Raw genomic sequence first — 24,560 nt, 5'->3', positions numbered from 1 at the left:
TGTGGTATACAGCGGGAAGACGTGCTTCCGCGTAGCCTACCACTGTCTATCACAAAATAAAGTGAGTTTCTTTACAGATATCCACACATTATACAATCCGGACCGACGGACAAGGGAGTTACGGATTATAGATTTGCCTTCAGTAACAGGATTTTCAGAAACAAGTACCGCCGTAACCATTTTTCCAAAGTTATTTTTCAGGCTCCGCATTGCATCCACCTAGGAGGTCCACGCGCAGAAGCGCGGCATCCTTTATGGGGCTTTGTCTGTGTACAGTACTGACCTTGAAGGCGTATTTCCTGCTGATGTGGTCGTCGACAGACAGCATGGAGATGTGGAAGCTGGGCAGCAGGATACTACCCAGGATGCCCTCCTCCTTCTCATCTACAGGACAGAGGACGAGAAGAATAGTGCATTATGGTCCATCTGGTAGATGAAAGTCGGGAGATCAGAGGAGGGGAACTATCAGCATTCTAACAGGACAGTGGACACAGGATGTACCGGAAACAGAATGCGTCAGAACTTCGTAGGCACCTTTATCTTCGGTCTGGGTGTGTTACCCGTCTCAGAAAGGACCATTTAAGCTGGAGTTTATCAGAGCATGGCAGGGAGGGTTGAGCATGGCAGGATATTCACTTTCTTTCTTCACTAAGACCCCCCCAAATCCCGGGCTTCCAGCATGTTACACAGTAGGGTACCCAAACCAGATAGAACAACAAAACCGTTTCTCCTCGGGCCGCTTTGCCAAACATCTATCATTTCACAGTCAAATTTAATCCTAACAGCGCAACTTGGTAAACAAACACACTAACTTGAGTGTGATAGCATACAACAGTGTTACTACCGCATCAAAGACAGACAAATAAACAATGACGGAATCAATCCGTCGGCTGCTCAGAGCGTTCCGTACAGCTGGGTTGTATAATGCCTACACTGTGTTGTAACACACCATCTGTAGAGTGCAGCACGACTGCAGCAAAACCAACAGAGCCCAAACTCAGCTTCAGGGTTTACTTTAAACAGGCAAGTACAGCAGAATTCCCTGCAGCACTCCATCCCCGCTCTCTCTACTGCTGCTGCTGCATTATTAACCGAGAGGCGAGGGGGAGAGGAGAGGGAGAGAGATCAAGAAGATGAAATGAGAACACAGCACCTCCTCCTTCTGAAAGCAGTATCTCTACCCATATGTACATACTGTATTAGCTCGATGACCTACCTCGTACCCCTGCACATTGACTCGGTCCCGGTAATCCTTCTATATAGCCTCGTTACATTTCTATTGTGTTACTATTTCCTTTTTTATTTAGCAAATACTTTAACTGCACTGTTTGGAATGGGCTCGTAAATAAGCATTGCGCTGTTAAGTCTACTATACCTGTTGTGTTCGGCAGATGTGAACAACATTTGATTTGATTTAAAATGGGGTTTTCACTAGATTCTACAAAGAAGAAGCAAGGTGACCTTAACCTTTAAGCTATGTGATAATATGATTCTATTTGATCATTCTGTTGCGACAGAGATCCTGACCAGAGCAGAGCCATCAGTCAATCAGACATGGCCATTCATATTCCCCCAACAACCTCTCATTCTTGCCTTCAGATAGACACAATTCCTAGTCAAAATCTTACCACTGAAAACTCATCGACAGACAGCACTTAAGTTAAAATGAAGTGAGTGAAGAAGATAAGAGCGCGGAAGAGAGCTAGATGTTATCAGAAAGCATAGCACGTCAACACTCTTTTAAGAACTCTTCTCTCGTCTCTTGGTTTACCAATAAACAGGAAATTCCCCTCTGGGCATGTCATGAAAGAGCTGGCTGATTGCACTCCGGGACCGTTTAATTGAACAATTTATGGAAATTAAACTCTCTGAAACCTGGGAGAATTGTGGTATGTCTACGTCCGGAGCAAATACGTTTGCGTTTTACTGCTAACTATGATGCACCTGGTGGATGACCTATACTCAAACTTTGACCGTGTGTTGCGCTTTGAGTGTGTGTGTGTGTGTGTCTCACCTCTGTAGTAAAACAGGCACATGTCAGACAGCACAAACCACCTCTTCTTCCATAGCTTCATCCCCGTGCTGTCCTACAGGGGAACAGAAGACAGGAGACATCAGTCAGATACTGAGACAGAGCAAAACATTTGGTAGAAGCTGTTCCTTGCCCTCTGATAAGCTAGGCGAGCCTTTCGACAATAATTGGCATATTGCTTCCATTTATTCAAGAAATTTGCTATCAGATCTAGTGTATAGAGCAGTGTTCCTCAATCCTGGTCATGAATACCTATAGGCTGCCCTTGCTTTTCATCTAGACCTACCTTGATTTGTTCAATTGGATGCGTAAGTAGAGCTAGGCTAGAACCAAATCCTGCACACCCTGCTGTCCCTCCGGATCTGAGTGGCCAACACCAAGACTGTCACGGAGTTCAGGAAGCAACGTACACACTCCCTCTGATCCCAGACGGTTTCATTAACCATAGCTATCTCCTCCCACTGAAGCAAATTGGCCCTTTTTATCTCTTAACTCTCAGACAAGTTTCCCCTTACTGTTTTTATAGCTGTGTGTCTTTTCTCTGTAAAAATAACGGCTTCTCGTCTAACGTTGCCTTTATTTTCTATTCATAACATAAATAATCCAAGACGGTTTTGTTGTTTTTCTCGTCTTCATACGCAGCTTTCTTTTGATGCACGAGGAGGAGTGCAAACGCATAAAAGAAAAGCCCATCATCAATAAAATATGTCCCCTTTAAGAGAAGACTTTGGTTGTCAGGTTTGAGAAGGAGAAAAGGCACGTCTTGCGAGAGAGAATCAACGCAGCTTTGAAAGGGTAATTCAGCATGGTAGAGAGGGAAGCGCATAAGAGAACGGTTATTGACAACAGCTCAACGCTAGTTGGAAACTGAGTGATGCTAATGTTGATTGCTCTTAATGAGTGAGTGTGTGTGCCAGGCGGTTGAGACACATTGACAAATTGACCTACAGTCAGAGCTTGGTGAGGGAGAGGAAATGCTCAAGTTGCATTGTACAGGTTGAAAGATAATGAGCAAAATAGCTCAGCCACCACAAAGTTGGTCGAGCTAGTCTGTAAAGTGACCTGATTAATTGGGGCAGAGAGAGAGAGAGAGAGAGAGAGAGTGAGAAAATTACATTCAATCAAGGATGGTTGTCACTTTGCTTGAGGGACCAGGCCACCGTATCAGTACTAACTAAAACAAAGGACTCAGGCTATTTAAATGAGAATGACAAAATGATGCATCAACATTTAGATTGAAAACAATTGCCAGATAACAAGGAGACGAGGTCAAACTCTCCCACAAACCAATCTGATTTAAATTCACTGTCTGGGAATACAGATTCAAAGTGAATGTGTCTCTTTCTGAATGTGAATGAGGATGTCCCTGTTAGATAGATAACTGGATAGCCCAACAGACGTGTGTGTGTGTGTGTGTGATGTTACACAGCTGACCGCTGCTGCTGAAGAGATCTGCATGTGTCCATTATTGCAGCTGTAATTAAACCTATTTTAGATTGTCAAGTTCCTTTTGAGTGTCTGTGTGTGTGTGTGTGTGTGTGTGTGTGTGTGTGTGTGTGTGTGTGTGTGTGTGTGTGTGTGTGTGTGTGTGTGTGTACACTACCATTAAAAAGTTTGGGGTCACTTAGAAATGTCCTTGTTTTCCATGAAAACATACATGAAATGAGTTGCAAAATGAATAGGACATATAGTCAAGACGTTGACAAGGTTATAAATAATGATTTTTAATTGAAATAATAGTGTCCTTCAAACTTTGCTTACGTCAAAGAATCCTCCATTTGCAGCAATTACAGCCTTTCAGACCTTTGGCATTCTAGTTGTCAATTTGTTGAGGTGATCTTTAGAGATTTCACCCCATGCTTCCTGAAGCACCTCCCACAAGTTGGATTGGCTTGATAGGCACTTCTTACGTACCATACAGTCAAGCTACTCCCACAAAAACTCAATAGGGTTGAGATCGGGTGACTGTGCTGGCCACTCCATTATAGACAGAAAACCAGCTCACTGATTCTTCCCTAAATAGTTATTGCATAGTTTGGAGCTGTGCTTTGGGTCATTGTCCTGTTGTATGAGGAAATTGGCTCCAGTTAAGAGCCGTCCACAGGGTATGGCATGGCATTGCAAAATGGAGTGATAGCCTTACTTCTTCAAGATCCCTTTTATCCTGTACAAATCTCCCACTTTACCACCACCAAAGCACCCCCAGACCATCACATTGCCTCCACCATCCTTGACAGATGGCGTCAAGCACTCCTCCAGCATCTTTTCATTTTTTCCCCCTGAGTCTCACGAATGGTTCTTCTTTGTGATTCGAACACAAACTTAGATTTGTCTGTCCATAACACTTTTTTCCAATCTTCGTCTCCAGTGTCTGTGTTCTTTTGCACATCTTAATATTTTATTTTTATTGGCAAGTCAGAGATATGGCTTTTTCTTTGCAACTCTACCTAGAAGGCCAGCATCCAGCACTGTAAACCGTTGAGACTGGTGTTTTGCAGGTACCATTTAATGAAGCTGCCAGTTGAGGACTTGTGGGGTGTCTGTTTCTCAAACTAGACACTAATGTACTTGTCCTCATGCTCAGTTGTGCACCGGGGCCTCCCACTCTTTCTATTCTGTTAGAGCCAGTTTGCGCTGTTCTGTGAAGGAAGTAGTACACAGCGTTGTATGAGATCGTCAGTTTCTTGGCAATTTCTTGAATGGAATAGCCTTCATTTCTCAGAACAAGAAAAGCCTGACAAGTTTCAGAAGTGCTTTGTTTCTGCCCATTTTGAGCTTGTAATTGAACCCACAAATGCTGATTCTCCAGGATACTCAACTAGTCTAAAAGGCCAGTTTTATTGCTTCTTTAATCAGAACAACAGTTTTCAGCTGTGCTAACATAATTGCAAAAGGGTTTTCTAATGATCAATTATACTTTTAAAATGATTAACTTGGATTAGCTAACACAACATGCCATTGGAACACAGGAGTGTTGGTTGCTGATAATGGGCCTCTGTACGCATATGTAGATATTCCATTAAAAAAAAGATCTGCCGTTTCCAGCTACAATAGTCATTTACAACATTAACAATGTCTACACTGTATTTCGGATCAATTTTATGTTATTTTAATGGACAAAAAAATAGATTTTCTTTAAAAAACAAGGACATTTCTAAGTGAACCCAAACTTTTGAACAGCAGTGTGTATGTATGTATGTAGCTACAGTGCCTTCGGAAAGTATTCAGACCCCTTGACTTTTTCCACATTTTGTTACGTTACAGCCTTATTCTAAAATGGATTAAATAAAAATCCTCAGCAATCTACTCACAATACTCCATAATGACAAATTGAAAACAGAAATACCTTATTTACATACGTATTCAGACCTTTTGCCATGAGACTCGAAATTGAGCTCAGGTGCATCCTGTTTCCATTGATCATCTTGAGATGTTTCTACAGCTTGATTGGAATCTGCCTGTTGTAAATTCAATTGATTGTACATGATTTGGAAAGGCACACACCTGTCTATATAAGGTCCCACAGTTGACAGTGCATGTCAGAGCAAGAACCAAGCCATGAGGTCGAAGGAATTGTCCGTAGAGCTCCGAGACAGGATTGTGTCGAGCAACAGATCTGGGGAAGGGTACCAAAACATATCTGCAGCATTGAAGGTCCCCAAGAATACAGTGCCCTCCATCATTCTTAAATGGAAGAAGTTTGGAACCACCAAGACTCTTCCTAGAGCTTGCTGCCTGGTCACACTGAGCAATCGGGGGAGAAGGGTCATGGTCAGGGAGGTGACCAAGAACCCGATGGTCACTGACAGAGCTCTCGAGTTCCTCTGTGGAGATGGGAGAACATTCCAGAAGGACAACCATCTCACATTACCAATCAGGCCTTTATGGTAGAGTGGCTAGACAGAAGCCACTCTTCAGTAAAAGGCACATGACAGCCCACTTGGAGTTTGCCAAAAGGCATCTCTAGACTCTCAGACCACGAGAATCAAGATTATCTGGTCTGATGAAACCAAGATTGAACTCTTTGGCCTGAATACCAAGCGTTACATATGTAGGAAACGTGGCACCATCCCTACGGTGCAGCAACGTTCCACATCAAACCTGACAGAGCTTGAGAGGATTTGCAGATAAGAATGGGGGAAACTCCCCAAATACAGGTGTGCAAAGCTTGTAGCGTCATCCCCAAGAAGACTCTATGCTGTAATCACTGCCAAATGTGCTTCAACAAAGTACTGAGTAAATGTGATATTTCAATTTTTTGTATAAAAACTTGTTTTTGCTTTGTCATTATGGGGTATTGTGTGTAGATTTATGGGGAAAAATAACAATTTAATCAATTTTAGAATTGATTTTAGATGTGTGTGTGTGCACAGGTGGCTATCCCCACAAAGCCCTGTCACACAGACTCTCTCATCAACCCACTGAGGAAGACTGTGTAGGCTGCACACTTCCACCAACACATCATCATACATACTGCAATCAGCCATTTGATTTGCACAGGTTCTGCAATTCTCTAGACCATTTTGAGAGTAAATTGCAATTAAGTAATTTAGTCAAGTTCTTCTATACTGGGAACTACAAACGATGAACAACTTTCCAATACCTGTTTGTAAAGCCAGTTGCTCTTGACCGCCGGGGCATTGGGGTTCCTCTTAATAGAGTTGGACCTCTTGCCAAAGTTATGGACCTTTTTGTAAGACCTCGAAGGCTGAAAATGTAAATAGACAAACTGTCAGTATACTGTATGTAAAATCAGTTATATACAGTGCAGTGAAAAAGTATTTCCCCCCTTCCTGATTTTCTTATTTAAAAAAAATATTTTTGATAATGAATGTTATCAGATCTTCAACCAAAACCTAATATTAGATAAAGGGAAGCATTGTTTACAACAACAAAAAAGTATACTTATTTTATTTAATGAACAAAGTGCACCCAATTCCCCTGTGTGAAAAATGAATTGCCCCCTTATACTCAATAACTGGTTGTGCCACCTCAGCTGCAATGACTGCAAGCAAATTCCTGTAATTGTTGATCAGTCTCTCACATCGCTGTGGAGGAATATTTGCAGAACTTCTTTAACTCAGGAACATTTGTGGGTTTTCAAGCATGAACTGCTTGTTTCAAGTCCTGCCACAACATTTCAATTGGGATTAGGTCAGGAATTTGACCTAATAATTTGTTTGTTTTTAGCCATTTTCATGTGGGCCTGATTGTGTGTTTTGGATCATTGTCTTGTTGCATGACCCAGCTGCCCTTCAGCTTCAGGTCAAATCATCCCCAAACAAACACACTACCACCGCCATGGTTCTTACTGTGGTAATGCAGTGTTTGGTTTTCGCCAGGCATAATGGGACCCATGTCGTCAAAAAGTTATACTTTTGACTCATCTGTCCATAGAACATTCTTCCAAGAGTCTTCCAGGTGCTTTTTGGCAAACTTGAATCAATGTTTTGGATAAGATGGGTCCCGTTATGACTGGCAAAAACCAAACACTGCATTCCACAATAAGAACCTCATACCAACGGTCAAGCATGGTGGTGGTAGTGTGATGGTGGGGATGCTTTGCTGCCTCAGGACCTGGACAACTTGTCTTAATGGAAGGCACCATGAATTCCACTCTGTATCATAGAATTCTACAGGAGAATGTCAGGTCATCTGTCTGTGAGCTGAAGCTGAAGCACAGCTGGTCATACAGCAAGACAATGATCCAAAACACAGTCTACATGAAAATGGTTGAAAAGCAACAAATTTGAAGTTTTGTAATGGCTTAGTCAAATTCCAGACCTAATCCCAATTGCGATGTTGTGGCAGGACTTGAAAACCCACAAATGTCGCGGAGTTAAAGCAGTTCTGCATGCAAGAGTGGGCCAAAATTCCTCCACAAAGATGTGAGGGACTGATCAAAAACTTCACAAAGCATTTGGTTTGTAGTCATTGTATCTAAAGATGGCACAACCAGTTATTGAGTATAAGGGGGCAATTACTTTTTAACACAGGGGAATCAGTGCTGCATAACTTTGTTAATTAAATAAATAAAATGAGTATACATTTTTTTGGTGGTTTGTAAACTCAGGTTCCCTTTGTCTAATATTAGGTTTTAGTTGAAGATCTGATAACATTCAGTATTAAAACAAAATGAAAAAACAGAAAATCAGAAAGGGGGCAAATACTTGTTCGTGGCACTGTATATATACACTGAACAAAAATATAAACGTGTTAGCTGGGGCAAAACTGTGACACCAATCAGGCCGTTGAGGACTGGAGTTGCCCACCCCTGTTTTAGAGAATTTGGCAGTACGTCCAACCAGCCTCACAACTGCAGACCACGTGTAACCACGCCAGCCCAGGACCTCCATATCCAGCTTCTTCACCTGCGGGATCGTCTGAGACCAGCCACCCAGACAGCTGATGAACCTGAAGTATTTCTGTAATAAAGCCCTTTTGTGGGGAAAAACTAATTATGATTGGCTGGACCTGACTGCCCAGTGGATGGTCCTGGCTCCCAAGTGGGTGGGCCTATGCCCTCCCAGACCCACCCATGGCCGCGCCCCTGCCCAGTCATGTGAAATCCATAGATTAGGGCCTACTGAATTTATTTCAATTGACTGATTTCCTTATAGAAACTGTAACTCAGTAAAATAGTTGAAATTGTTGCGTTTCCATTTTTGTTCAGTATATATACACAAACATATTTCTGAAGATGCATAGTTAGAGGAGGAGAGTTACAAATTCATTCAAATTATCATCCTCCGTTAGTAAATATAGGTGAAGACCGTTAACCTGCATTTGGCTCTTTGGTGTTAATAAACAAATAAAGTTAAAAAGCAACCGAAGGAAAATGTACAGTATTCACCTCATTAAACTAGCCCATTCTACAAGACCATCTTTACTGAGAGAGGGAGAGACAGATACAGACAGAGACCAATACACAGAGAGAGAGAGAGAGAGAGAGAGAGAGAGAGAGCAAGACAGAGACTAATTTACAGCATTGCAGAACCTTCTATCCATCAGCTGAGCATAGTGCTACAGTAGCTCGACCCACAATAGAGTTCCACAGGATGTAATAATACCCATAAAACCTAGCAGTCAAACAGGGAAATAGTTCCAGTCCAGATCATCACGGTATTTGTAGGTCTTTATGATAGCCAATTAGCATTACATTTTTTGGGGGGTGGGGGGGTAAATACAGGCGAATATATTGCTAAAAGTCACCTTGTCCGAGAGAGATTTACATGGTTATCAAAATGTCACGCCAGGGTAAGCATATACAAAACACAGCCCTTATTTTAAGTGTTACTAAAATCCCCTATGGGGAAAAATGAATGGTGAAAAAATAACTGGAACCATTTCCTTGTTTGACCGCTCGATTTTATGGGTATTATGACACCTCTATGGTAACTCATCAATAATTACAGCTCATTAATAAATACATGCCACTAAGCTACACTTTTAGTCAGTGTAAGCCGAAGTAAAACATCATTAATTCATGAAAGCATGCTTTTCATTTGAATAAAGCATGCATATTTATACACTAGTCTATTAAGCATTTATAAACTGACACGCTGTACAATAAAATCACTTGGTGACCATTCTAGAATTGTAACTATCTGTGACAGGACTGGGATAATCCAGCACATATTATCTCATGTAGAGTCCCTGTTCTGATACTCTCTGTGGACTAATACAGTTCTCACAACATTGACTTAATAAAGAAAATGGGAGAGATCACTGACCCACAAGACTCCTCTTAACATCCCAGAACTGGGACCTTTATCTCCCCTCTCACAGGCCCCTATTAGCCAAGTCACTCTTGATACAGTACATTAATCCCACCCTGTCCTTGTACATGCATCATAATTGCATGACATCCATTACAGTGGCGTCCATGTGCTCTTTAGGAACCCCCAACAAATCCTCTCAGATCTAGGGAATGGGTCTAGTGGTCTATTAGGGGTTGGGTGTACAGGCCGACGTGGAGCACTCACCCGTGTGGCGGGGCTGCTGCCAGGGTAGGTGCTATAGTCTGACCCTCCTGTGAAGTTAGACGCCTCGCTCATGGTGCTCATCGGGCGCTCCTTCTTCACTCTGTCACTCTCCTCTGATGGAGCCTGCTCTGGAGCCTTAGGCCTGGGGGGAGGGGGGGAGAGAAAAATGCAGAAGAAAATGAGAAAAGCGACATGAAGACTACACAAATGAGGCTCGGACTCAACTTCAATCTGTGGGATTAATGGGCGGGTTAAGAGGCGAAGCGTTGCAGCTGTGTGTATGTGTGTGTGACACTGATTGCTCTGCGAATGCGCTGCCTAATGGCCAGTCTGTCTAGCTCTATCGGTTCGGCAGTTTAAACTGCAACCACAATGAGAGCCCATCTCTGTTAGAGCCAAACCCTGCCGTTAGAGAAAGAGGAGAGAGAGAAAAAGAAAGAGAGGCAAAAAAATAGAGAGGCAGGCCCCATAAATCAAACCAGTTTACTCACTGTGGTCAGACCACTTTAAAATCGCCTGCCAACCTTGCCTGACAAACTAAATGGCCTCCCAATCCAAATACAGCAAAGTTCAAGGTCCCCTAGGCTAAACTACCCAGCACCAAAGGCTTTAACGCTTATAACAATGGTAGCAAAAAATAAGCTAAACTCGCCTATAAATCTTCCCATTTGCAGAGTTGCTACATCTAGAGTTGTATTCAGATCAGTATTGTCTCTGAGCAGTGGCCTATATTCTGTGGTTCCAAGGGGAGTGCTGATGTGACTGTGTGGGCAGATGACAGTATCTGGAGCGTGGAGGGGGGTAGAGAGAATATCTGTATCGGTCTGTCTGGGAGATAATAAAGCTGGGTTTAAGGTCCCCACCTCACAGGAACAAACACCTTGTACATGAGTGTACACCGCTGATTTCAGCTCTGGTAACAGATAAGGTATGAAAATCCACTTTACCGTCTTCTCCCCTCCTCTCCTGCCAGCTATCATCCCCTAAAGTATGACAAATATTATCCTACATTTTCGCTTACCCCATTCCTCTCCTCTACTGTAATCGTCACCTCTACTCTCCAACCCACCATATAAACAGGTCAGCCTGTTTGTCCGTCACAGAGCCTGTGATATGATTGGATCATGTGTATGACGCTTGCATGCAGGGATGTTGCAGGACTGGTCAGACAGGACATGAGGTTATAACAGGATTGTTATGACAGGTATGTCAATGTGACTTAGACATGTGAACGTAGGGGCAAGGTTACTTCACAGACACACATTAGTTCAGCTTAAGGCCAGGCCTCAAATATGATAGCAATGACTGCACTTCACTTACACACAATGACACATACATTCTTAACAATACACTGAGTGTACAAAACATTAGGAACACCTTCCTAATACTGCACTCCCTTTCGCCTTGCTCATTCACCCTCTGAATGGTATACATACACTATACATGTCTAAACTGTCTCAAGGCTTAAAAATCCTTCTTTAACCCGTCTCCTCCCATGGTCATTCTATGTCATGGAAAGAACAGGCATTCCTAATGTTTTGTACACTCAGTGTATATCAACATTAAAAACCTATTTATAGTGAACTGCTAGATAGATATATAGACGTTATTATCTTCAAAGTGGATAATTGTCTTCGCAGCCCATTTCACTGGATCAACCTCCATTGTGGCTTTAAGTTCCCTAAATGCTTGTCAAATTATGTTACTGTGGGCTGGTGAACCACGCGTGACCTTCCAAGCCACACGGATTATCACGAGTTAATTCAAGCGTTTGAGAGAGATTGAGGGAATGAGGGATATTAACAGATATTAAATGACACTTCTCAGCTGAGGCATAACAGTCTCCAACTCCAACGCTTGTCTCCAATCAAGGCTTTCCAGCATTAAAGTGTGTGTGTGCGCATTTCAAGAATTTCCAGGTGTGTCAGAGGCAGGTCCAGTGAATAGGTCTGTGAATTGCGGGGCAATGGATGACATCATCAATAGAACTGAAGAGTGACTCATGCAAATCGTGCTTAGATCATACAGTCTTTCTATACGGCATTCACTCTGTCACTTTTCTCTCTCTCTTTTTCCCTTTCTATAGATCTCTTTGTTCCTCTTTTGCCCTAATAATGCTCTTTTTCACCCTCTACCCTCTATTTCACCCTTTATCTCCCCCAGGTCTTTATCTCTCTCCCGTCATCTGTATGGCTCCACCTTCCCCTCCTTCTCCCTCCCACACCCTCTCTGTCTCTGCTGCCGCTGCTGGTAGAAATCCCTAGCAGTAAACCGGTGTATGACCTCTGAGAAGTGCTGTCGACCCACACAGCCATGCTCCTAGATCATCCCAGATCACACAGCCTCTTCCTCATGATCAATGGCCCCTGTGTGTGCTAGTATGTCAGCAGGGAGGATGAGAGAGGAAGAGGAAGATAAAGGTTACAGAACATGCCTTAGAAGTGAAGCACAAGAAGTATTTCTTAAAGCTTCATTGTAGTTGTGACGTGGTTGTGTTGTGAGACACTGGAGCAGTTTGTTACTGTCCGAAAGACCTGGGCTCAAATAGCATTGGTTTCCTTTCTAATACTAGTTTCTGTGGAGAATCAAAACGGACAGAGGTAAATGGTAGACCCCATTGCGAGGAACAATTATATAATTTGATTCAGGCTTGGAGACAAATGTATTTTACCCGTTGCGATCACACACATACACAAGCTATAGTAGTTTCATGATGGGAGCTAAGCTTAATTTTTTCTATTAAATATACTTAAAGACAAATCGGCTGGCACAAATAAATCGTGCATGTCTTAGCATTAGCAATGCATAGCAGGATTTCAGGCAATCCAACACACGGCAGATGCTGCATACGGTTAGTGGTAGGACTGACTTAATGAGACAGAGATAGAGGCAGGACTTCCAGAGAGACAGATGAAGAGGCTAGGTAGAGCAAAGCATCCATCCAGCCCATAGCTATGTATACTATATTACCTGTTTGATACAGGGTCTGTAATAGGGTCTGTAACCGGATTGGCTGTAACAGGGTTGACCGTAACAGGGTTGACCGTAACAGGGTTGACCGTAACAGGGTTGACCGTAACAGGGTTGACCGTAACAGGGTTGACTGTAACAGGGTTGACCGTAACAGGGTTGACTGTACCAGGATCTGTAACGGGGTGGACAAGCTTTGCAGAAGTCACGCTAGAAAACAAAAAGGGAAGGAAACAAAATTAACTGAATTAAAGAATAATATCAAACATTCTAACCTGAAAATACCAAACACATGATAAACTAATTATATGTAATAATGACATTTAACAAATAAACATTCACATCAAACTTAAATGAAATTATAATTGTAGTCTTCAGGGATGTGTTTAGGCCACACATTCTGTAAATGCTTTTCACTGAATATCCATTGTGAAAAGAACATTACAATTGCATTAATTTATGCCATTTAGCTGACACTTTTATCCAAAGCAACTTACAGTCATGCGTACATTGTTTTATGTACGGGTGTTCCAGGGACTCGAATCCACTATCCTGGTGTTGCAATCACCGTGCTCTACCAACTGAGCTACAGAGGACCATTACCTGTTTACGTTACATAAGCCTAGCGCTAATTGACTGTCCCCCTCTAGGCTACTGGTAGCTCTGTACTGTAATTAAGGGGATGAGGTTTGTTGGGAGAACAGTCCCTTCTCCTTGCCTTCTTCCTACTCTCTACCACCAGTCTCTCTCTCCCTGTGCCATATGAAGGCTGGCCCCTGCATCGCCCCTTGCTTTAGGGCTTCTTCCCTTGCTTGCGCACAGCTGGACGCCGGGCAGCATTCAAATATATCATCATAATATGGTCATTTTGCAGATGCTTTTATCCAAAGCCACTTACAGTTAACACATACTGAACGTGGCTCATGAGGTTCTCACATCTAGTATTCTGGAGAATTGCACATCAGAAAGCTGACTCCCATCTAACACAATACAGTGGTCCTTACTCATCTCGTCTTGAAGCAAGACAGGTTTCATATCAACAACTTTGATGGCAACACCATCATCAGTTTAATACCAACCCAGGCTGCCATCTTCCTTTAGCATGCAGCTTAGGTGCTGTGATATCAATATCAGTTTCCCTCCAGAGTAAAACTAGCTGATTGCTGTCCAGCCCCTTCCTCCCCCTCAAACCTAACTGCAGTTTGGTCTAGCATTAAAATGTAGCAAGGTTAAACATTCTCTGTGAATGAATTCATATACTTCAGAGGGGGAAGATAGGGGAGAAATAAAAGGGAGGCAAGAGAGGATGATGGACAGGAATGGAGCAAGAGAAGAAAGAGGGAAGAGCGAGAAAGTAGAGAGTGAAAAGAGGAATGTAGAAGAACAGTGCCTTCAGAAAGTATTCATACCCCTTGACTTACTCCACAATTACTGCCTAAATTTAAAAAAGAACAATAAATCTCACCCATCTACACACAATACTCCTTAATGATAATTTATTGAAAATGCAATACAGAAATAGCTAATTTACATAAGTATTCACCCCCCGAGTCAATACTTTGTAGAAGCACCTTTGACAGCGATTACAGCTGTGAGTCTTTCTGGGTAAGTCTTGTGGAGGATGAATCAGAATTAGTTGGGTAACATAGATAAATAAGATGTTTTATTTACATAATATGCTTATGTGAGATACTTGTCATTAGAATGTCTCCCTTTGGACTACACTGTTGGCAGTTGCACTTTCCCCTTCTCAGCTAGGCCTCAGTCACTTGGAGCCCAGAGAGGGGAGAGGTCAGGCTTGTCTTTTACATGTCTGGTAATATGCAGAATATCAGAAAGGGAGAGGTCAGAATGGAACATTGTCTTCATATGTGAATGTATCTGTTAAACCATGTGAAGGGATGGCGTGATTAAGGGGGGGCCCGATTATCTCTTGGCTCCACAATGTCTGTGCGCAAGTCACTCCCCTCAGTGAGCTTGTCCAGGAGTGGGGAGAAGAGGGGGTTTACTTGAGATGGGAGAATATAGAGTTGACAATTGAGTTATGCCTTGTATGAGGTAATGTTTTGGTACTATGAAGTACCAGGAACGAGATTAGAACCTTGTCTTAGAGACCAAACTGAACGATAATTTATAGCTAATGCTATCTGGCTATGGGATACTCCTTTCTCAAGTAAAAGGCACTTTGTGAAGAGTTCTGTGGTTCGTCATGTAAGTTGAGGGGTGTATCTTGGCTATAAAATATATTTGTATTCGACTGTAGGGACTCTCAGAATTCATTATTGACACTGAATTGATCTGAGAGTCAAAGGGCTATGGTGAAGCTCATATAATTAAAGATGAAGTTTAAGTATAACTCTGACTGGTGTGTGGTTTGTAACTCTCCTCATTTGGTAATACAGGAAATTGCCACGACAGTCTTTAAGTCTCTTTCCACTACTGGAGTGCGCAACATCTGGCCATTATTCTTTTCAAAATTCTTCATGCCCTGTCAAATTAGTTTTGGCCACTCAGGAACATTCATTGTCTTCTTGGTAAGCAACTCCAGTGTAGATTTGGCCCTGTGTTTTAGGTTATTGTCTTGCTGAAAGGTGAATTCATGTCCCGGTGGCTGGTGGAAAACAGACTGAACTAGGTTTTCCTTCAGGATTTTGCCTTTGCTTAGCTCAATTAAGTTTATTTTTTATTCTGAAAAACTCCCCAGTCCTTAACGATAACAAGCATACCCATAACATGATGCAGCCTCCACTATGCTTGGAAATATGGAGAGTGGTACTCAGTAATGTGTTGTATTGGATTTGCCCCAAACATAACAGTTTGTATTCAGGAAAAAAAGTAAATTGCTTTGCCACATTTCTTTGCAGTATTACTTTATTGCCTTGTTGCAAACAAGATGCATGTTTTGGAATATTTTTTATTCTTTACAGGCTTCCTTCTTTCACTCTGTCAATTAGGTTAGTATTGTGGAGTAACTACAATGTTGTTGATCCATCTCCAGTTTTCTCCTATCACAGCGATTAAAATCTGTTACTGTTTTAAAGTTACCATTGGCCTCATTGTGAAATCACTGAGTGGTTTCCTTCCTCTCCGGCAACTGAATTAGGAAGGACGCCTGTATCTTTGTAGTGAATGGGTGTATTGATACACCATTCAAGTATAATTAATGACTTCACCAGGCTCAAATGGATATTCAATGTCTGATTTTTAATTTAATTTTACTCATCTACCAATAGGTGCCCTTCTTTGCGAGGCATTGGAAAACCTCCCTGTTCTTTGTGGTTGAATCTGCTCGACTGAGGGACCTTACATATAATTGTATGTGCGGGGTACAGAGATGAGGTAGTCATACAAAATCATGTTACACACTATTATAGTGTATGCAACTTATGTGACTTGTTAAGCACATTTTTACTACTTAACTTATTTAGGCTTCCTATAACCAAGGAGTTGAATACTTTCTGACTCAAGACATTTCAGCTTTTCATTTGTAAACATAATTTCACTTTGACATTATGGGTTATTGTGTGTAGGCCACTGACAACAAATCTAAATGTAATCCATTTTAAATTCAGGCTGTAACACAACAAAATGTAGAAAAGCCAAGGGGTGTGAACAGTTTCTGAAGACACTGGAAATGTTGCTTTAATGGATGATGAGAGCAAGGCCTCTCCTTTAGGCCCAGGGTCATTGCAGAGGTGGAGTACATTTGAAATCTAATTCTGAGTGCTGAATAAGTTATGTTGAGTTGAGTTGATTTTATTTTTACAGGGACAGTGCACATTAATCAACGTTTCAGTAAAAGTGCCGGTTTTAGCCAGCCGGCTAATTTTTAACTGCAGCCGGCTAATTTTCAACTGCAGTCCCTGGGCAGGTTATTAAAAACAATTACAATATAGACAATCATTGAGCAGTGAGCACACGCAGAGCAACATAGGACAAGCAAGACGTAGCATACAAACAGAGCAACATAGAACAAAAAGCAGCAGAAACAAAGAAGAAATAAGGCCATTAAAAGTGTATATGCATAAATCGTTCCACCATTTCCTGGTTGCTAAAACTAATAAGCTAGTATATTGTAGAGAATCATTGTACCATCTAAACCACTGTGAAATATATTTTCCATAGCCAAAAATATTGTTGTTTCAGCAGTTTGAAGCTGGTGTACAAAACTGAAAGTAAAAGACGAAAACAAAACTTAAGAATGGGAAGCACAGAAATAGCGCACATAAAACAAATCTACTGCTTCTTAAACTTTCTTTCAAGTAGAACGGTAGCTCTATAACTCACATTTCTATGTGAATTAGGACAGGTCGCCCAAAAAGGGACATATTGCCACTTTAAGATGCTTTAAAGAGCGGAAGACATCAACATTGGGGAAAATATAGGAAACTTGAAAATATTACAATAAATATGAAAAATGGTGAAAGGGTATAAACTAACGAGCCAAGGAGTTAACTTTTGTATACTTTCTTTTGTCTGGATATTAGGCACACACACACTAAGTGAAATTTCTGCACTATAATATGGAGCTCAGTGGTTTGTGCCTGAGGTCTAAAGAGATTAAAGCAGAGGTTTTTCACACTGTAACTAACTCATTACAGGGTCTGGCTGGACCAGGAGCACTGATCCTATTGAGAAAGAGAGAGAGCGGGAGAGAGAGAGAGAGAGAGAGAGAAGAAAGTTGGAGAGAGAGGGAGCGTGTGTGTGGGAGGGACAAAGGGAGAGACGACGCATGAGGAGGAGAGTGAAAGAGGGAGAGAAGGTGAAGGTATATGGGTGAGTCGGAGAGGCAGAGGGGGAATGTGGGCGACATGTGGAAAGAGATGGAGAGAGAGGTAGATAGAGAGAGAGGATGTGTGGGTTGAAGAAGTGTCAGCTGGTTATCAATGAGGAGTGCTTCCTTCAGAACACCATTAATCCACGTTACACCCGCTATTAGGTCTGTTGGGAAGGTGGAGGTGTGTGAGGGAGAGGTGACATTCCTTTTCAGAGATTTATAAAGATTCTTATACTAGTTTTATAAAAGGAGTTTTGACGTGTCAATCACCAGGGAGAACGGTGAGTGTCGACCAGGATTCAGGGACAGCAGTTCAGTTCAACGAACACACTTCTTTCAAAATACAGTGATGGTCATAAAGCAGAGGATGTTATACTCCATTTTATCCCCTTCTATATACAGTATATTAGTTATTTTATCACCTTTTATTTATTGCTGCATTAGTCTCTCATATCCACTATTGTTTTTACTATTTTAATTTATCTCTGAATTTTATTCAAGTCCATCTTGATTTTATATTTGCATAGAAATGTTGTGTGTTATCGTTTCTCACCTTTTTAATATTTTATTAGTTAAGCACCTTGAAATGCATTTGCTGTAAGAAAAGTGCTATAAAAATGAAGTTTGATTGATTGATAATACAGTCTTCAGATAGACAGAGAGGGGGACTGAGTGACAAGGCCAGCCAATTAACATTGCTTTGTTATCCGCTCACGGATAGGCCGACGCTCGCTGGATAATCAGGATGTGAAGCTGCGTTTTTCCCCTGGGAAGAACGAACACATAATTTGCTTTCTGTTGTTTCAAGTATTCTGCCCTGACATTCTCACAACCTACAAGGAGTTGAATAGAAAGTGCGTCTTCATTATGAAAAACCAACACATTCCGGCAGTCATGGCTTGGTCAGCCCAAGAACCCTAATGAAGGTGGTGGTGTCGAGTTGGTGTTTGAGATGAAAGAAATATTTTATACAAGTTAAATTTCCTTGATATGACTGATGTAAGAGCCTCTTTCCATTTTCGTTTCACACAAACCTTTTTGTCTGTCACCAACACACCTCAGTCTGTTATATTTGACTTTCTCGCCTCACTTCCAATTAACAGTTAACACACTGAGGAGAATATTTGCATATTCCCCTCAGACACCTCAGTGCGGTGCTAATAGAAAGAGCAGACCTGGGTTCAAATAGTATTTGAAAAAATTTAAATGGGTTTGATTGAGCTTGCCTGCCAACATGGAACCAATGGAATGCTCACAAAAGATCAAACCATTTCCACTTGGCACTCCAGTTAGGCTAAAGCAAACGCTAAAACATTCGAAAGATTTCAAATGGTATTTGAATCCAGGTCTGAGGAGGAGAATGTGATGGAGGGGATAATTGGGACGGGGTGCAGAGCAGAGTGGAGGGGGGTTGTCACTCAACGGCACAGTCAGGAAGGAACAGACTACAAATCTCCACAACAATCTAATGTTCCATCCAGAAAAATAGGATTCAAACGTGGTCATGACTGCATCTGAGATGGACCATATAATTGCCTAATTTCCTTGTTTTTGAGGTAAACTGAGGAAATGGTTGCCAAGCTTAAGGAATTTCTCCATCTATCTCTGTGTGTGTCTCTGTGTGTGTGTGTGTGTGTGCGTGTCTGTCTCTCTGTGTGTGTCTGTGTGTGTCTCTGTGTACGTCTGGCGCGTGCACGCATCACTCTCTCTCTCCGTCACACTCCATTCTCCACTATCACTACGGTGGTGGTTGGTGGTCTTACAAAAACAATATTTAGTCAATATTAAAAAATATATTAACAACATCTTGTTTTAGCACGACCAAATTGTATATCGTGCAGACTCTGGTTAGCTACCTAGCAGCTACCTAAGACGTAGCTGTCTGCAGGTCAGTTCATTCCTGAGAGACGCCATTCTGTGTCTGTTTGGAAGGCTAGAGTAAACAACTCTGGCTTCTCCACACACGCACGTACATGCCCGCACACACACAGCAAGCTACAAAAGGCAACCAGGGTATTGACTTTGCTGGAGGACAGCTTGCAGGGGGAGAAGAGAGAGCAGGGTAACACTGTCTGTTCAGGTTGAGAATGACTGGACAGCTCTGACAGGCCTTTGAGCCTGAACTCAGATATTTACACACACACAGACAGACCTCTCTACTCCAACACTCCTCCTCTTCCCTGGCTTCTCCTCCCTCCATTCTCTCTCTACCGTGGGTGTTTTGGAACGTGTTTTGTCTGAGAGCCCTTATCAGAACTCGGCAGGAAAGATTGGCGAAGTAGCAACGCTGCCTTCCATTTCCAAATCCTCTCCAAGAGTTCTGCAGCTGTAGCCACGGCACAGTTGAACCAAACACACTCCCGTTTTCCTTCAGATTAAGTTGAGCCGAAGACAGGGAAGGTGAATGGTGAAGTAGCAAACGCTGCCTTCCATTTCAAGTCTCTGGTCTCGCTGAACTTCAAGCAGTTAAACCCAAACCAAACTCACATTGCCCTGTGATTTCATAACGTCTCTTTAGAAGAAGGGAGACAGAGGCGTAGTTTCTCCATCTTCCGCAGGGTGCTTTGTGTGAAGCGGAGGTCTGGCACCCTGGATCAGACGTCACAAGACTCTTCAACACCTCCAGGAGTACAATGCACTCTATATTCCATAAAAGCCACTCTTCTCACAGCGTGACAGCCAATTTACAATGGCATAAAAGCTCAAACTGTGAATATATGCCATTGTGAATATATGCTCAACTACTGAATACATCTAATTTACGTAAACACCACATTACCAATTTAGTACATCATTTAATATGTAATATACGGTGACATAATCTGACAGTAACGTGGGCCCTGAAGCATTACTGGAGGACAAAGTTGTGTGTTTTATAAGTTTCATATGAATGTGATTTGTTGACAACTTCCCTGCATTTCAACTCACACTTTGACATTCATCTTGTGCCATAAAGAATGGACACACGATGCAGGGGTGAGACCAACCCGGCATTATAGGTTAATGTGTGTGCATGCAAGTCCACTTGAGGGTATGTCATTACACTGGCATGTATGTTCCAGTCATCCCACTGGTCAGGGAGTGGAAGAGAAGAGACTTACTGTTCGTTGACGACAAAGATGCAGTTGTCTTGTGAAGGAAGACCAGAGACTGGATGCTTACAGGTCACCTTCCGCTCATTGTGACTGGAGAGAGAGAGAGGTAGGGGGAGAGAGATGGGGAGAGAGAGAGAGAGGGAGAGAGAGAGGTGGGGGGAGAGAGAGAGGTGGGGCGAGAGAGAGAGAGAGAGAGGTGAAGAGAGAGAGGGGGGCAGGGAGAGAGAGAGAGGTAGGGGGAGAGAGGGGGGCAGGGAGAGAGAGAGAGAGGTAGGGGGAGAGAGGGGGGCAGGGAGAGAGGGAGAGAGGGGGGCAGGGAGAGAGAGAGGTAGGGGGAGAGAGGGGGGACAGGGAGAGAAAGGATAAAGAGGGGGAGAGAGAGAGAGGGCACATTAGACCACCAAAATCATACATTGAGTGGACTTAATAACAGCATTGTTAAACATCATCCTCCACACAACACTAACCATATGACCCATCATCAAGCATATGGCCCATAACCATATGACCCATTGTCAACCAGCCAATAGTAACCATATGACCCATTGTCAACCAGCCAATAGTAACCATATGACCCATTGTCAACCAGCCAATAGTAACCATATGACCCATTGTCAACCAGCCAATAGTAACCATATGACCCATTGTCAACCAGCCAATAGTAACCATATGACCCATTGTCAACCAGCCAGTAGTAACCATATGACCCATTGTCAACCAGCCAATGGTAACCATATGACCCATCATCAAGCATATGACCCATAACCATATGGCCCATTGTCAACCAGCCAATAGTAACCATATGACCCATTGTCAACCAGCCAATAGTAACCATATGACCCATAACCATATGACCCATTGTCAACCAGCCAATAGTAACCATATGACCCATTGTCAACCAGCCAATAGTAACCATATGACCCATCATCAAGCATATGACCAATAACCATATGACCCATTGTCAACCAGCCAATAGTAACCATATGACCCATTGTCAACCAGCCAATACTAACCATATGACCCATTGTCAACCAGCCAATAGTAACCATATGACCCATTGTCAACCAGCCAGTAGTAACCATATGACCCATTGTCAACCAGCCAATAGTAACCATATGACCCATTGTCACCCAGCCAATAGTAACCATATGACCCATCATCAAGCATATGACCAATAACCATATGACCCATTGTCAACCAGCCAATAGTAACCATATGACCCATTGTCAACCAGCCAATACTAACCATATGACCCATTGTCAACCAGCCAATAGTAACCATATGACCCATTGTCAACCAGCCAGTAGTAACCATATGACCCATTGTCAACCAGCCAATAGTAACCATATGACCTTTCCCCCCTCTGATAACCAGGTGGTGAATCGCATCTCTGCATGTCTGGCAGACATATCAGTGTGGATGACGGATCACCACCTCAAGCTGAACCTCGGCAAGACGGAGCTGCTCTTCCTCCCGGGGAAGGACTGCCCGTTCCATGATCTCGCCATCACGGTTGACAACTCCATTGTGTCCTCCTCCCAGAGTGCTAAGAACCTTGGCGTGATCCTGGACAACACCCTGTCGTTCTCAACTAACATCAAGGCGGTGACCCGTTCCTGTAGGTTCATGCTCTACAACATTCGCAGAGTACGACCCTGCCTCACGCAGGAAGCGGCGCAGGTCCTAATCCAGGCACTTGTCATCTCCCGTCTGGATTACTGCAACTCGCTGTTGGCTGGGCTCCCTGCCTGTGCCATTAAACCCCTACAACTCATCCAGAACGCCGCAGCCCGTCTGGTGTTCAACTTTCCCAAGTTCTCTCACGTCACCCCGCTCCTCCGCTCTCTCCACTGGCTTCCAGTTGAAGCTCGCATCCGCTACAAGACCATGGTGCTTGCCTACGGAGCTGTGAGGGGAACGGCACCTCCGTACCTTCAGGCTCTGATCAGGCCCTACACCCAAACAAGGGCACTGCGTTCATCCACCTCTGGCCTGCTCGCCTCCCTACCTCTGAGGAAGTACAGTTCCCGCTCAGCCCAGTCAAAACTGTTCGCTGCTCTGGCACCCCAATGGTGGAACAAACTCCCTCACGACGCCAGGTCAGCGGAGTCAATCACCACCTTCCGGAGACACCTGAAACCCCACCTCTTTAAGGAATACCTAGGATAGGATAAAGTAATCCTTCTAGCCCCCCCCCCCCCCTTAAAAGAGTTAGATGCACTATTGTAAAGTGGTTGTTCCACTGGATATCATAAGGTGAATGCACCAATTTGTAAGTCGCTCTGGATAAGAGCGTCTGCTAAATGACTTAAATGTAAATATGACCCATTGTCACCCAGCCAATAGTAACCATATGACCCATCATCAAGCATATGACCCATAACCATACTACCCATTGTCAACCAGCCAATAGTAACCATATGACCCATTGTCAACCAGCCAGTAGTAACCATATGACCCATTGTCAACCAGCCAGTAGTAACCATATGACCCATTGTCAACCAGCCAATAGTAACCATATGACCCATTGTCAACCAACCAATAGTAACCATATGAACCATTGTCAACCAGCCAATAGTAACCATATGACCCATCAAAGCATATGACCCATAACCATACTACCCATTGTCAACCAGCCAATAATAACCATATGACCCATTGTCAACCAGCCAATAGTAACCATATGACACATCATCAAGCATATGACCCATAACCATACTACCCATTGTCAACCAGCCAATAGTAACCATATGACCCATTGTCAACCAACCAATAGTAACCATATGACCCATTGTCAACCAGCCAATAGTAACCATATGACCCATTGTCAACCAACCAATAGTAACCATATGACCCATTGTCAACCAGCCAATAGTAACCATATGACCCATTGTCAACCAGACAATAGTAACCATATGACCCATTGTCAACCAGCCAATAGTAACCATATGACCCATCAAGCATATGACCAATAACCATATGACCCATTGTCAACCAGCCAATAGTAACCATATGACCCATTGTCAACCAGCCAATAGTAACCATATGACCCATTGTCAACCAGCCAGTAGTAACCATATGACCCATTGTCAACCAGCCAATAGTAACCATATGACCCATTGTCAACCAGCCAGTAGTAACCATATGACCCATTGTCACCCAGCCAATAGTAACCATATGACCCATTGTCAACCAGCCAATAGTAACCATATGACCCATCATCAAGCATATGACCCATAACCATACTACCCATTGTCAACCAGCCAATAGTAACCATATGACCTATTGTCAACCAGCCAATAGTAACCATATGACCCATTGTCAACCAGCCAGTAGTAAACATATGACCCATTGTCAACCAGCCAATAGTAACCATATTACCCATCATCAAGCATATGACCCATAACCATACTACCCATTGTCAACCAGCCAATAGTAACCATATGACCTATTGTCAACCAGCCAGTAGTAAACATATGACCCATCATCAAGCATATGACCCATAACCATATGACCCATTGTCAACCAGCCAATAATAACCATATGACCCATTGTCAACCAGCCAATAGTAACCATATGACCCATCATCAAGCATATGACCCATAACCATACTACCCATTGTCAACCAGCCAATAGTAACCATATGACCTATTGTCAACCAGCCAATAGTAACCATATGACCCATTGTCAACCAGCCAATA

General features: G+C 42.8%; 1 protein-coding gene across 15 annotated transcripts in view; it reads right to left on the bottom strand.

Moving 5' to 3' along the window:
- Positions 1 to 24,560, bottom strand: part of LOC139534215 (pleckstrin homology domain-containing family A member 5-like) — a 137,444-nt gene that overhangs the window by 28,471 nt on the left and 84,413 nt on the right. For 10 of the 15 annotated variants that reach the window (XM_071333138.1, XM_071333134.1, XM_071333140.1 and 7 more), the window contains exons 4-9: positions 20,866 to 20,949; positions 12,988 to 13,197; positions 10,018 to 10,159; positions 6,636 to 6,740; positions 2,015 to 2,087; positions 284 to 384 (exon numbers count right to left, since the gene is read on the bottom strand). In XM_071333138.1, coding sequence (XP_071189239.1) covers positions 284 to 384; positions 2,015 to 2,087; positions 6,636 to 6,740; positions 10,018 to 10,159; positions 12,988 to 13,197; positions 20,866 to 20,949 — 715 coding nt within the window. The remainder of the gene's footprint in view (positions 1 to 283; positions 385 to 2,014; positions 2,088 to 6,635; positions 6,741 to 10,017; positions 10,160 to 12,987; positions 13,198 to 20,865; positions 20,950 to 24,560) is intronic. The other 5 variants (XM_071333142.1, XM_071333149.1, XM_071333147.1 and 2 more) reach the window with 2 other exon arrangements.

This window comes from Salvelinus alpinus, chromosome 11 (genome assembly GCF_045679555.1).
Source record: "Salvelinus alpinus chromosome 11, SLU_Salpinus.1, whole genome shotgun sequence".
Classification (NCBI taxonomy): domain Eukaryota; kingdom Metazoa; phylum Chordata; class Actinopteri; order Salmoniformes; family Salmonidae; genus Salvelinus; species Salvelinus alpinus.
Note: the sequence above shows the minus strand (reverse complement) of the source record. Positions and strands in the feature narration are given on the sequence as shown.